Below are 13688 nucleotides of genomic sequence, written 5' to 3'. Positions count from 1 at the left end.
CGGCCCTGGGGGGGCTGTTTTTTGAGGTAGAGGCACCACATTTTCAGCATAAAATCCAGTGCCTCCCCCCAAAATACCCTCCAAGTTTCAAAAGGATTGGACCAAAGGGTCCAATTCTATGAGCCCCCAAAAGAAGGTGTCCCTATCTTCATTATTTCCAGTGGAGGGAAGGCATTTAAAAAATGTGCGGTTCCTTTAAATGTTATGGCCAGAACTCCCTTTGGAGTTCAGTTATGCTTGTCACAACTGGCTCCATCCCAAAGTCTCCTGGCTCCACCCCCAAAGTCCCCAGATATTCCTTGAATTGGACTTGGCAACCCTAAGTGAGGGTGGCAATTGTTACCCAGAGGAATTGCTCAGATCCCATGCAGGGTCGGCCCTAGACTGGCTGGCACCCTAGGCAAGGTTAATGTCTAGCACCCCCCCCCCCCCACCCGGCACTGATAACATCACTGAGTCACAACGGGGGTGGTGCCAAATTGGGCCAAAGGTAGAAGGCCAATGCCCCAGGCAATTGCAGGGCCATCCCTGATCCCATGGGAGTGCCATAGAGGTGGAACCTTCAAAAGGGCTGCCCCCAGGATGAGCCAGGTCCTTCATAAGGCAGAAGGAAGTCAGTCAGAGAAGACACTCTGGTTCCTGCTTCACTATGATCTTTTTGGAAAGAATGTAGTCCAAACATGTAAGCATGCCATCTGGACAGAAAAAAATCACATTTTCCACATTGGTGCTATTTCTTTCAGTCATTTCCTTGAAGCTTTCATTTTCCCCACCAGGTCAGAAAAGGGCTTTTCTTTTCTTTTTTAAGGTGTAATTTTTGCTTGGGATCTTTGTTTATTCATACAGCCCAGACTTTAATTGAAACATCAAGCATGTTTATTTCAGATTATTGCCTGAATATACAAGAAGATGTTAGTAGTAGATGACATCTTCCTTAACAGAATCCAAAATTCAACAGTGTTTCTGCTGCTAGTCCCAGGTGATCAGAATTGAGGACCAGGGTGACTTTCTGTGTCATGAGGATGCTACTAAGAGCAAAGTTGCTTTGGTCTTCCCAGCTATTGCTGGTGGGCTCTGCTGGCAGAATGGGGCCTGGGAGAGAAAATCCCATGAGCTGGTTGCATCAATTACTAACCCTATGAATATACAGTCTTAATAACATTAGTTTAGGGAAGAGGTCATTGCTATATAGAGCAAGGACCTGGCTGTATGTGCAGATCTTGGGCAGGGTTGAAGTTGATTGTTAGATATTTAATGGCAAACAGCTAATTACCAATTGTGCTTGAGACTGTTCATCCCTAAATATATCTATGGGATTTATAACATCTGCAACAAACTGCCACTTTCTCAAGTTGTTCTTGGAAGTATATTGAGGGCAAAAGTTTTTTGAGAGAAAAAAAATTGGTGACCTACTTTATATCAGTAACCAATCTATAACTTTGACTTATACAGCGCACAAAAATATCCTTTAAGTCCTTTCTTTGGTAGGATATGCAGGATGGATATTAGCTGTGGTTTTCAGAGCCACGCTCCATTTGCTCTGTGCTCCTCAGCTACCTGTAGAGTCATGTTGGCTGACACAGGCAGACTCTTGTTTACATATTTAGAGGATTTCTACCCTGCCTTTATTTGTAACCAAATTCAAGGCAGGTTAATGTGTATTAAATTAGTGCATGCACTTACCTGCTCTGAAAGGATGGTATAGAGAGCAGGGTAAATCTCAACTGGGAAGAAGATAGAAATAGAAAAGTAATTATTAAAATAATCTAGTGAGATCTGTATATGGACTCCCCCCCCCCCCCTTCACACATACACATGTCGTCTCTCACCTGCTCAGGGCGTAGCCTTTCAGTGCTGCGATGTTCTGACGCAGGGACCGCCTCTCTCTGAACTATAGGCCAAAACCAATAAGTCACATTGGTGGGAATCTGGAATTTGTCTGCCTACATTACCCTGAACTCAACATCCCTAGGAACAGGAGCATGTTTTCCACTAGAATGCCTGCAACAAGCAACCTTTTTGTGGAGTAGGTGGCAAAGCTGGGTTTGAATATGGAGAAGAATTTTGGAACTGAGGGAATGCTATGTAGCAGCAGGCTGCCTCGTACTCACCTCTGAAAGTGTTGAGGTTGTAGTTTGGGATTTCCTGTTGCTGCCCATTATTGCTAGCACTCTGAGTTTGTCTCACTATGGGAGGATGTAGGGTGAAGTCATTCAAGCCAGGAGTAAGAGAAGAGGAGAAAGCAGGCCTGAAGGAAAATAAGAGGGGGAGGGGGAGAAGTGTAACAGGCAAAGGAGATAAGTGAGTGACACAGCTTGGCATGCAAAAGGTCCCAGATCCAATCTCCAGTCAAAGGAATCTTAAACAGTACAGCTTTTTTTTTTATTTATAAAAACCTCTTCTTGAGACTCTGCAGAGTACTTCCTAGTCAAAGGACAACATTTGGCTAGAATGGACCAACAGTCTGAATCACTATAAGGCAGTTTCATATGCCAACTGGGGAAAAAAGCTGCATTAATAGTAAAAAGTACAAATTACATTTATGACATATTTAATGCAATTGTAGCATCATGGTGGAGACAGCAGCTCACCTCGTTTTAGAACTCACCTATAGGATAAACTTTGACTGGCAGCTGGAGAAGGAGTAGCTGGAAAATAGAACTTATATGAATATGACATGAATGGTAGAAAAATGACATGAGAACAAGGGAAGCTTAGCATGTAGGATCTTATGCAGGATGTCTAATTTTGGATACAGATTAGAGGAAAATGGTACACTGGACAGCTGGAATCATTTCCCCCCTCTATGGGACCGAGGAACTTGTATTCTAGTATAAGCCACAGTAAAAGCTGGTATCTTGGTCCACAAATATTTTATTTGAAATCCTGGGGCAAGGACAGGCAAAATAGTTCACAGTCTAATATTTCTGGCCCTGTGTTGCCAACTTGTCACAAATGTAAACATGCCTGGAATTAGAATCATAGAGTTGGAAGGGACCTCCAGGGTCATCTAGTCCAACCCCCCCACACCATGCAGGAAATTCACAAATAGCTCCACCTAAATTCCCAGGATCCACATTGCTGTCAGATGGCCATCTAGCCACTGTTTAAAAACCTCCAAGGAAGGAGAGCCCACCACCTCCCGAGGAAGCCTGTTCCATTGAGGAACCACTCTGACTGTCAGGAAGTTCCTAATGTTGAGCTGAAAACTCTTTTGCTGTAATTTCAACTCGTTAGTTCTGGTCCTACCTTCTGGGGCCACAGAAAACAATTCTGTGCCATCCTCTATATGACAGCCCTTCAAGTACTTTAGGTTCCTCTTGTGCCACTAATATTTACCATTTCTAGAGTTGATTGGGGTTGACCTTCTTGTGGTCATCCTGGTGCCTCCTGAAGCATGCTGCATAAAAACAAGAACCTCACCAAAAGGAACAAAGTAACATGCCCATCCTCCATTTTACTTTTCTGGGAAAAGGTGGTGATAGTGGTGGTATGTCTACCTACCATGGAGGAGATGGAGTCCGTAGAAGAAGAACGGCTATGAGAGACAGAGGCACAAAATTTCAAGTCACTGTTGATGAAGACTGGATGCTGTCCATTCCCTTAAAGGCTTATTTGTGCAATGGCAGAGTATAAAATGTTTTTATAAATTCTCCACTGTTTATTACACACAAAGAAAATGACATGCCTCCTGTGCCTACCTGACCACCTCGCTGGAGTGTTGGAAACTGGGCCTTGATGCAACTGCCAATATGAGACAGAGAATTATTGTGAAGAGGAAGCATGACATTGAATACAGCACATAAATGGCATCAAGTTCAGTTCCTGACATATTTTGCTGAAGGAACCCAGAACAATAGGGCAAAGAAAAACTTTCTATGTTAGGCTCTGGAAAGCTCATTGGACTAAATAGTACTATCTAGAGCAGTGATACTTATTCAGTGGATCAGGAGCCATATGTGGCTCTTTGATATACCACCTGGGTCTCTTCTGAATACTATTAATCAATATGGAACTTACTCCATGTTTCAGGAAAGAGGGAAAGACCTTTGTCTGATGGTCTGGTGGGCTATTGGTTCCTTGAGGTGCAGGCCTTGTACCATGGATAGAAGTAAATGTGGTTCTTTTGGTGTATGGTAATTGTGAATGTGGATCTCTGTGAGCTGCACAGACAGTACCACCATCTATAGGGATCTACTGGTCTGACTTGAGTACAATAGATCCTTATATGTCCAAAAGGGAATCACCATCTATAGGGATCTACTGGTCTGACTTGGAGTACAATAGATCCTTATATGTCCAAAAGGGAATCAACATTTATTTGTTCTCAGATAAATACATACACACTTTTAACTTGACTCTCATACCTCCTGATATGTTACCACATTCACATGCCTGCAAGAAAAATATGCAGGACTCCAGATGTCCAGTGGGGAAGAAACACTCTGACGCTCTCTCTCTCCATTTTCAAGAACAGATTTACTCCCAGATATACAAAGGCCACAACATAGGCACGTATGTGAACTATGCTGCCATAGAAATAATTTCTCAAGATCTCCATTTTCCTACCTGTCTGTAATGGAGGAGTGATGGCAACTGGCCTTGGGGTGCTGTTTCTGCATTGAATGAAAAGGAATTCTATTCAGTCATGTCTCTCTTGTCCCAGATGTTCAACTGTTCCTTGGCCACAAATCCAACGATTTCATTTTGAAGATCTCATAGGGCATTAGCAGGCATGGTAACGGTCACCTTGCCACCCAGGGCCAGATAACCACTCAAGTAACCTAGACTCTGGCAGTATGGCTGGGACTGGCAGAGCATGAGTAGGCAACAAGCATGGTTTATACCTACCATCACCACGCAGACCGGCACAGCATCATGCATGTTCAAGATGCTATCAGTACTCCTGGGCCTGGATTGCTTGAAGCATGTACAACCCTCATCCACATTATCTTCATAGGTATCCTTTTGTTATTTAGGCCCCAAAAGATGTCTATCCTTGCCACATGGTGTGGTCATTGTCAGAACAGGAAAAACTATTTCATTTTAGGAAGGTCTGGGATTCATGGGGGTGAACTGGAGTTGAGTCACAGTCATTCTGGAAAAACCCTCAGCACTCCAAGACACACACAAATATTTGCATAATAAATAAATCCTTCTAATCAGAATAAAATGACTACAGCATTCTGGTGGGATTCAGAAGTCAGGATTCTAGAACTCAGGTTAGTCAGAACCCTCTATGCTCGGGGGGGGGGGTGTTGAAAAGCAACTGTTTTCCTTTTTCTTTCTATGTGTGCCTGTGCATATGACAGCTGGAGAGCTTACTTCATGATGCCCTTATGTGTTCCTACCAGAAGGTGGAAGGAAAGAAAGCAACTGGCAGGTTATTGCAGTTTCTAAGTTAGGTTAGAAATCCTTCCTTCCTAGAATCTGCACCTTCATTTCTGTAACCAAATAAATCAAAACCACTCTGTGAAATATATTATTACAAAATGTAATTCATACAAGGAAAAAAGCGCATTTCAGCAACCTCATCATTTTACACACATATAAATATGCACGTGCTATATGTAAAATGATGAGTTTGCTGAAATGCACTTTTTTCCTTGTATGAATTACATTTTGCAATATTTTTACAGAGTGGTTTTGATTTATTTGGTTGCAACTTCATTCCTCTGCATAGCCTATTGTGTATCTTCCCCTCATTTCTGTAACCTGTATATTTTTAGAGGTGTTGATAGTAGACTGAAGCTTTGTTTAAGAGATAAAGAGACCAAGTTGTAAGCCTTTTCTTGGCCCACATTACCAAATAACTCCATTTGATAGTCCTCCTGGTATTAAAACAATTAGAGGGGTAAATTCTGTTGATGTAATGCTGTTGTTTTAATTATATTTATTGGTTTTATTATATGTGACTGTTTTTTATCTGTATGTGATCTGCCCTGAGTCTGTCTGGGAAAGGGCAGAATATAACTGGACCAAATAAATAAAAATAAATAAATGGTGGAAGCTACTGAAGGGAAACCCCCCACCACCACCAAAAAAAACCTCTTAAAAGAGTTGGGGACCAGTGAGGGATCCCTACAAGGAAGGTTGAATTTCCCCCAGACAAAATGAATTCCCCGTGAGCTTTGGGAGGAATTGTGCCTCACTCTCCTGCTTGCTGGCTGGTTGCACAAACTCAGAAAGTAACTTGACAGGTGCTAGTGTAGGAAATGTTACAGTCATTATATTTGGTAATCTGTGGTTCCTAACAATTGTCCAAAGTGAGTAGAAGACATACTAACCTACTACCCTGGAGATGGTGTGGAGAACCCTGGAGAAACAAAAAGGGGGAAGGGAAAGTTGCAGGAGATATACATGCAGAGGGAGTGATTTCTCTTCCTTACAAAGACAATTGCTCAGAGAAATCACAGGTCTGTCACCCCTTCAAGTAAATGAGAGTCAGAAAACCAAAACATACAGAACTAGCCCTGCCTTCAGTGAATACGTCTTACCTTTAAAAAGCTGAGAGTCTTCTTCAGTTCACTGTTTTCCGTCTGCATAGCCTTCAGCTCCCTAAACATTTGAGTAAGGGGATACAAGATAAGTGTTGTCTGACTAAGCAGCTGACATTGGAGCCTATTACTCTCTTCTGCCAAGTCTTCCTTCAAGGGAGAAGAGCTATAGAGAATGGTGTTTGTTTGTTTTTTAAACTGAGAAAGGCTTCCCCTAATTGTTGAAGAAAGTCTTTCTCTCTTGGTAGAAGGAAATAACTGAATCCAGCCCATTGTCTTGCAGTCCCCCTGGCAATGACACAGAGCAACAGTGAGATGTCTGAAAGGCTACCTTTGAATGTTTAGATCATGTTAATTTTTTCATGATAGAGCCTGCTATATCCTGTACTGGGTGTCTCTCCAACAAAAAGAGTTGAAATCCTTCCTCTCGCTGAGCAAGTAAAGGATTTGGAGATATTTCACCTGCATAACTTCTGTACACATATAAGAAATGGGGAGGGATGATTGCTCAGTGGTAGAGCATCTGCTTGGTAAGCAGAAGATCCCACGTTCAATCCCTGGCATCTCCAACTAAAAAGGGTACAGGCAAATAGGCGTGAAAAACCTCAGCTTGAGACCCGGAGAGCCGCTGCCAGTCTGAATAGGCAATACTGACTTTGATGGACCGAGAGTCTGCTTCAGTATAAGGCAACTTCATATGTTCATAAATGGACATAGAGTATGTAAGAGGGACAAAGGAATAACAGTGCAGAACTGTGCTAAATTTTCTTGATAGAGGAGAGATTGGATTTATACCCCACCCTTCACTCAGAGTCTCAGAACAGCTTACAATCTCCTTTCTCTACCTCTCCCCACAACATACACTCTGTGAGGTAGGTGTGGCTGAGAGAGCTCTCAGAATACTGCTCTTTGAAAGAACAGCTCTGCTAAGAACTTGTGGCTGATCCAAATTCACACCAGCAGCTGCATTTAGAGGAGTAGGGAATCAAACCCAGTTCTCCCAGATTAGAGTCTATGCACTTAACCACTACGCTGAACTGGCCCTTTACAGACATAATTAATATTTCCATGGAAATACAACCTGTGAATAAAGAGTAAATATGCATAGGAATAAAAACTGAAAAAAATTAATGTATTCCAGACTTTTATGTCATTGATTTTATAGGTTATTGCTTCTGATATACCTTGAATGGCAAAGATAATATGTGAATTAAAATAGAGATAAATGCCTCACTTTTCCTGGGTAATTAGTTTCTGTTGAACTTGCTCAAGAGCAGCCTTAGCCTTTGAAGCCTTGTGCTTGTAAAAAGAGGCCAGCAGCTCCATCTGGCCTTTCTGGAAAGTCCATACCTAGGAAAAGAACCAAGAAAACCTTCCAACCACACAGAGCTATAGGATGTTTGGATATGAGCTAAGGAATATACCATGCAATACTAGACAGAGAGTTACAAATTTCTTTTTTGTACCCTACACTAGGGTTGCCAATCCCCAGGTGGGGGCAGGGGATTCCTCAGTTTGGAGGCCCTCCCCCCGCTTCAGGATCATCAGAAAGCGGGGGGAGGGGAGGGAAATGTCTGCTGGGAACTCTGTTATTCCCTATGGAGATTTATTCCCATAGAAAATAATGGAGAATTGATCCATGGATATCTGGGGGGGCTGTTTTTTGAGGTAGAGGCACCACATTTTCAGTACATCATCTAGTGCCTCTCCCCAAAATATCCCCCAAGTTTCAAAACGATTGGACCAGGGGGTCCAATTCTATGAGCCCCAAAAGAAGGTACCCCTATCCTTCATTATTTCCTATGGAAGAAAGGCATTTAAAAGGTGTGCCGTCCCTTTAAATGTGAATGCCAGAACTCCCTTTGGAGTTCAGTTATGTTTGTCACAGCCTTGATCTTGGCTCCACCCCTAATATCTCCTGGCTCCACCCCCAAAGTCCCAGATATTTCTTAAATTGGACTTGGCTGACTTGGTTGTAAAACAGCCTTTTCCGTGTCTATATTGAATCTACTGAACATCAGCTTCATTGGATGTCCACAAGTTCTAGTATTTGAAGAAAGGGAGGGGAAAAAAATCTCTCTAGCCACTCCCATAAACAGTTTTATAAACTTCTACCATGTCCTACATCTTTAGTCACCTTCACACAAATTCGGAAAACCCTAAACATTTTACCCTTTCCTTATATGGAAGATAAGCTATCACTTGATCTTTTTGGTTGTCATTTTTTTTTGCAATTTTTCCAGTGTTCCAAATATGATCACACTATAGATCTATATCAGGTTTCGCAAATTTTATGAGCTTACAGGCACTCTGGGAATTCTGACTTGGGGTAATGGGCACAATAACAAAATGGCTGCCACAGGAGGTGGAGCCAATCACATGTCAGGGATTAATGTTATACAATAGGCACCACCTTGGGGAGTCCTGATCTGTACAGAGGTATTTGCTTGTCCCATCCCTTTTTCATACTAAACATATTGTTGGATATGGTAGCTCTGCAAACAAAAGTATCTGGGAGAAAAAAGATTAAGAGAATTCTCTCAGATACACTGCTCCACCTTCTCATTGGTTAGATGGTGAGTTGCTTTGGCTGTTGCTTGACTTGTTTTATCTTTTATAGGACCTCTCTTCTTCTGTCTTACATGGGCTTGGAGCTGTAGTAAGTTAACCTTTTTGAAGTTAATCTGTTTCCAATAAATTAAATGTACCTATATGAATACATGATACGCTTCCCAATCCCAAGGTCCCAGCGGGGGATCCCCCGGTTTTACAGGCTTCCCCCCACCCCCAGCTAGCTGGCTGGTGGGGGGAAGCCCCACCCCCACAGCCACCATGTACCTCTAGAGCTCCAGCAGGTTTAGAAACTTGCAAACAGGTCCCACTTTAAAATGTGTGTGTGTGTTTCTGTTGTTTGTGTGCCTTTAAAGTTGAGCAGGAGGTAGGAAACAGGAAGCACTTCATGGGGAAGGGTCAGCAGCAGCTTCCGTTTGCTTTTGTTTTCAGAGCAAGTAACCAGACCCCCTGTGTGTGTGTGTGTGTGGGTGTGTGAGAGAGAGAGAGAGAGAGGGAAGCTGCTGGCTGCCCTGCCAAGTCCAGCTGGGTGCGCTACTCACACCAGTATTAAGAGTTTTGATAAAGACATGAGTGTAGTATTTGTTTATGTCTTGCGGCTCTCAAACATCTGATATTTATTCTGTGTGGCTCTTATGTTGGGCAAGTTTGAACATCCAGAGCCTAAAGCTTTTATGCTTCCAAGGCCTTTTTAAAAAAACATTTAATCCATTGCATATAACCTGCCAAAGAGCTCTGTGGAATTTGGAAGCTTGCACAGCATGTGTTCTGTCACTTTACTCATTTCAAACCAGAACTCACTACCTCCCTGACCTTACCCCCTTTGATATGGCTTTTTTGTTTGTCCTTACCACCTAGCTACACTTTCAGTTGTTCCCCAAAATGGATACTTCGAGCTGAATTTGGTGCTTCTCACCCACCCCCGCTGTGCACCTATGCCTCTGGGGAGCCTGGGAATGGTAGCTTTCTTTCCAAGAAAAAAAGCCTAGGCATAGCCGAAGTTTACGGGGTTTTTTATCCCTCATAGCTGGGTGCTTGCTGCCCTGCTTCTGAGGAACGAGGATGAGGGTAAGCAAGCAGTGACAACATCCTCCTTCAAAGGTGGCATTCCTGTGCCGTCATTGTCACAGCAGTTCAAACGGATTACTGGGGCTCTCAGAGTAAGCTGGGCCCAGGGGATTTTTTTTATCCCCTGGGCCCCCATCACACCCTAGTGCCTCTCTAGATGTCTCTCATCTCTTCATTGTCTTTTTTTGCTAGGCGGTGTCACACACTTTGCAATCTACGCTCTAGTAATTCCCAAAAGGTATTTGGTTGGTTATTATTACCTGTGGAATATAGGCAAAAAACCTGAGCGCAGTTTCAACAGGGCTTTTGAAAAACTTTTTTTCTTCAGGTCGCATCTGTGGGACAGAAAGGCAGAGAGAGCAAGAGGGAATGTAAAGGGTAGGCAACTAGTCCCCCGCCTCAGTTTCCCAGAGGGGATTTAAAAAATCAAGACACTCCAGGTTTCAGTTACATCTGGGTTTAAATTCCTCTTCAGCCATGGACAGAGTGGTGTTTGGTCAGCCACTCTATTCCTATATATCTAATAAAGGAATAAATATCCAGTGCCGGGGTGTCAAACTCATTTGTTATGAGGGTCAGATCTGACATAAATGAGACCTTGTCGGGCCGGGCCATGTGTCATAAAATGTAATGCCAGGTAGCAGAGATATAAACTTTATAAAGGACACAGGCAAACACAATTAAAGATTTTTTTTAAAAAAAAAAACTTAAAATAAAACCTGTTTAAAATATTAACACTCTTGCAATATTGTGGTCTGTATCAAAGCAAGCTCTTCTCCCCCCCCCCACTTCTTCCCCAAAAGAGGAGCTTCAGCCAATGGAGAAAATAGAGGTTTTGTTCTATAGCTTCTGTGAAATTGAGAAATCCTGGCAAAGCAAACTGTGATACAGAAAGAAGCCAGAGAGAGGGAGAAGGAAGCCGACTTGTTCATGGGCCTGATAGGAGCCCTCCAGGGGCCTGATCCAACCCACAGGCCACATGTTTGACACCCCTGATCTAGTGGTTGAATCCAACCTGCTTTTCCACTGATGAAAAAGAAAAGAGGGTGTTCCCACTGACCCCCTTTGCTGTGGCTTTGCTGTGGATGATGATGGAACCTGCAAGGACACCAGGTGTGGGGGATGTGAGGTAGGATAAAAGTGGGGATTGGAAGAGATGGAGCAAAAATGCTGGCTGGATCCAGCCATCTATCTCTTATGGGAATGCATGTAACAGCCAGCATAATCTGGTCTGCTTATGAGAAACTGTTTTATATACCCCAATTATATACTCCTCCCTCCAGTTCTTCTGGGGACCTGATGTTTCTTGAGGCCTCAGAGAAGTATTTTGTTTTCTAGCTTCTCCCCCCACAACTGAAGACTAGATTGCCTTTTTAACAAAACCAAACCAACCCCCCCCCCAAAGGAACACTTTTATCATCATCATGTGCTCAGAAGGCCAATGCTGGCAACCCACAGTCTCACTAAGAATGAGTATGGAGATAGCAACACCTTTGATAATTCTCTGTATTTATTTCCTGTGTTTTATATATAAATAATTTCTATATTAGCCTAGATATATTATATGTGTTGCAAGAGCAAGCTTGTCTTAGAGAATTCACAACTTACTTTATCATTGAGAAGCAAATATTTGCAGTTTGTTCCACAAGATGGACATTTATCTGCCAAGATTAAAATGTAAACTTTTTAAAGGTGATATATTAAAAATTTCCACTGATAATATCAATACATGTTTCAAAAGCACAAGATGGGTCAGTGCAAAATCAGAATGCAGTCTTCAAAATCATTACACTATCTAAAATAGCATTTTTAAAAAATTATTTACTAAGAATCTAGTAACTAGTTGCACCACTATGCAGCTAAGTATTGGCCTGCAGTTTTCCACAGCATTTTTTTATCTCAATATGAAATTTTTAAAAATACATGCTTCCTGACATCTTGATTTTTGATCTACTAATAGTGGTAGTAATACTTCTTTTTTCTCCCAAAGTCTTAACAGAACCAAAGAATGACAGCAAATGGGCCATTTGCTCATCTATATAACCAACAGCACAATCCTGAGGAGGAGAAAGCAGACAGGGAACCAACAAGGTGCTAGTGTTGTATCTTTGAAATCCACCAGCAGAGTGCTGCAGTTGAGCTGCACTCCAACCAGGCACTGTGTGCATCTTGCACAGGAATGGGAAAGACCCTCTAGCACAGGAGGGTCTCTGGATATTCACTCCCCCACAGCACTGCTAGTATCTGATAAGCCATTCAGCTTGGTGGTACAGGCACACAGGGAGCCCAAGGTGGCTGAGGTACATTGGAGTGCACCAAGGATGAGTTGTGATAGGGAAGGAGATGAATTGTTTCAAGCTAGGATGGTTGCATGTGGGCAGCACTTTTGCTGCCAGTCAGACCCTTGCCAGGTTAGGTATTCTATTGGCCACATGGGTGCCCTCCCTCTTTGAGTTGTGGGTGGAATGCTTGAGCCATGTGCATCTCTGGGGGTTGCACCATCAATGGGTCTTTCTACCCTCTCTGATGGTTCTCCATGTAGAGAGGTGGTGATATTTCTTACTGTGGGATGTCTATAAGGAACAAACCAGTGGCATTTCAGATGTACTGATGGCCAGCTGCCTCTGCCATGGTGGCCCTTGAGATTGCTCTGCCCAAGTGTTAATATCACTTATCATATATTTACTTCATTTATATCCCACCTTTCTCCCCAATGGGGACACAAAATGGCTTACATCATACTCTTCTCCATTTTATCCTCATGACCACCCTCTGAGGCAGTTTAGGCTGAGTGTGTGTGACTGACCCAAGGTTGCCCAGCAAGCTTCCATGGCAGAGTGGGGATCTGGGTCTCCCAAATCCTACTCCAGCACTCTAACCCCAGCATCACACTGGCTCTTTTATGTCATGAAAAGGATAAACTGTATCAATTCGAATAAAGTACAGGATTTTGCAAAAATCTTAAATATTAGCAAAATTGGCAACACTATTTTATACAGGTATAAGCAGGATCCAGTGAAGGTTTTTCTTGCCCATTCATGTTCCAGGGGAAGCATTCATGAGTGCTTAAATATTCTGCCTCAGACAAAGTACACACATCTTGTTACTCATACCTGTGCCAGCACAGTTTTTGCAAAATATGTGTCCACAGCTGGTGACACAAAAGTCAGTCCCCTTCTGGGCGAAGCACTTATTGCAATGAAACCAATCCATATGGTGAGTGGTGCAGGTGAGGTGGTTCCCACTAATGACCTATCTGGAAAAGTGGACCGGGAGAAGATGCTCATTTTTACTAAGAAACACGGAGATGCAGAAACAAGTCTATGATGATGAAGGGATGGCAATGTGCTTTTTCAAAAGTATATAGATATTTGTGGAAAGATAGATGGACATGTAGATTGATGGTCTGAGTCAGTATAAGGCCACTTCATGTGTTTGTTCATGTGTGTTGCCATAATTTGCTTTATAGCACCCAGAACAATAAATTGGTCACTGGTTGCTACCTGAAAGCTCATAAATTATGGGCACCAATCAGCCACGTTTATGTACTTT

The 13688-nt window shown here is 42.7% G+C and overlaps 1 protein-coding gene across 1 annotated transcript; it reads right to left on the bottom strand.

Annotated features, from left to right (window-relative positions):
* Positions 1 to 961: 961 nt before the first annotated feature.
* Positions 962 to 13375, bottom strand: LOC132578525 (RING finger protein 212B-like). The gene is made up of 12 exons (XM_060248672.1): positions 13250 to 13375; positions 11745 to 11797; positions 10397 to 10471; positions 7732 to 7847; positions 6498 to 6558; positions 3505 to 3591; positions 3340 to 3400; positions 2609 to 2648; positions 2112 to 2248; positions 1830 to 1891; positions 1684 to 1724; positions 962 to 1092 (listed from the first exon to the last, which is right to left on the bottom strand). Exons 1-12 carry the CDS (start codon positions 13347 to 13349, stop codon positions 1059 to 1061), a joined length of 867 nt encoding a protein of 288 aa, XP_060104655.1. The 5' UTR covers positions 13350 to 13375; the 3' UTR covers positions 962 to 1058.
* Positions 13376 to 13688: the final 313 nt, after the last annotated feature.

Source organism: Heteronotia binoei, chromosome 1, assembly GCF_032191835.1.
Source record: "Heteronotia binoei isolate CCM8104 ecotype False Entrance Well chromosome 1, APGP_CSIRO_Hbin_v1, whole genome shotgun sequence".
In the NCBI taxonomy this organism is placed as follows: domain Eukaryota; kingdom Metazoa; phylum Chordata; class Lepidosauria; order Squamata; family Gekkonidae; genus Heteronotia; species Heteronotia binoei.
Note: the sequence above shows the minus strand (reverse complement) of the source record. Positions and strands in the feature narration are given on the sequence as shown.

Bases quoted from the DNA above. Each gene is read 5' to 3' on its own strand.
- LOC132578525 (XM_060248672.1), bottom strand. From the start codon at position 13,349: ATGGATTGGTTTCATTGCAATAAGTGCTTCGCCCAGAAGGGGACTGAC. The intron at 2,649-3,339 runs GTAAATATTAGT...TCTATTTTCCAG, and splicing joins CCCAATCAACTCTAGAAATG to CTACTCCTTCTCCAGCTGCC. The intron at 1,892-2,111 runs GTGAGTACGAGG...TTTGGCCTATAG, and splicing joins CAACCTCAACACTTTCAGAG to TTCAGAGAGAGGCGGTCCCT.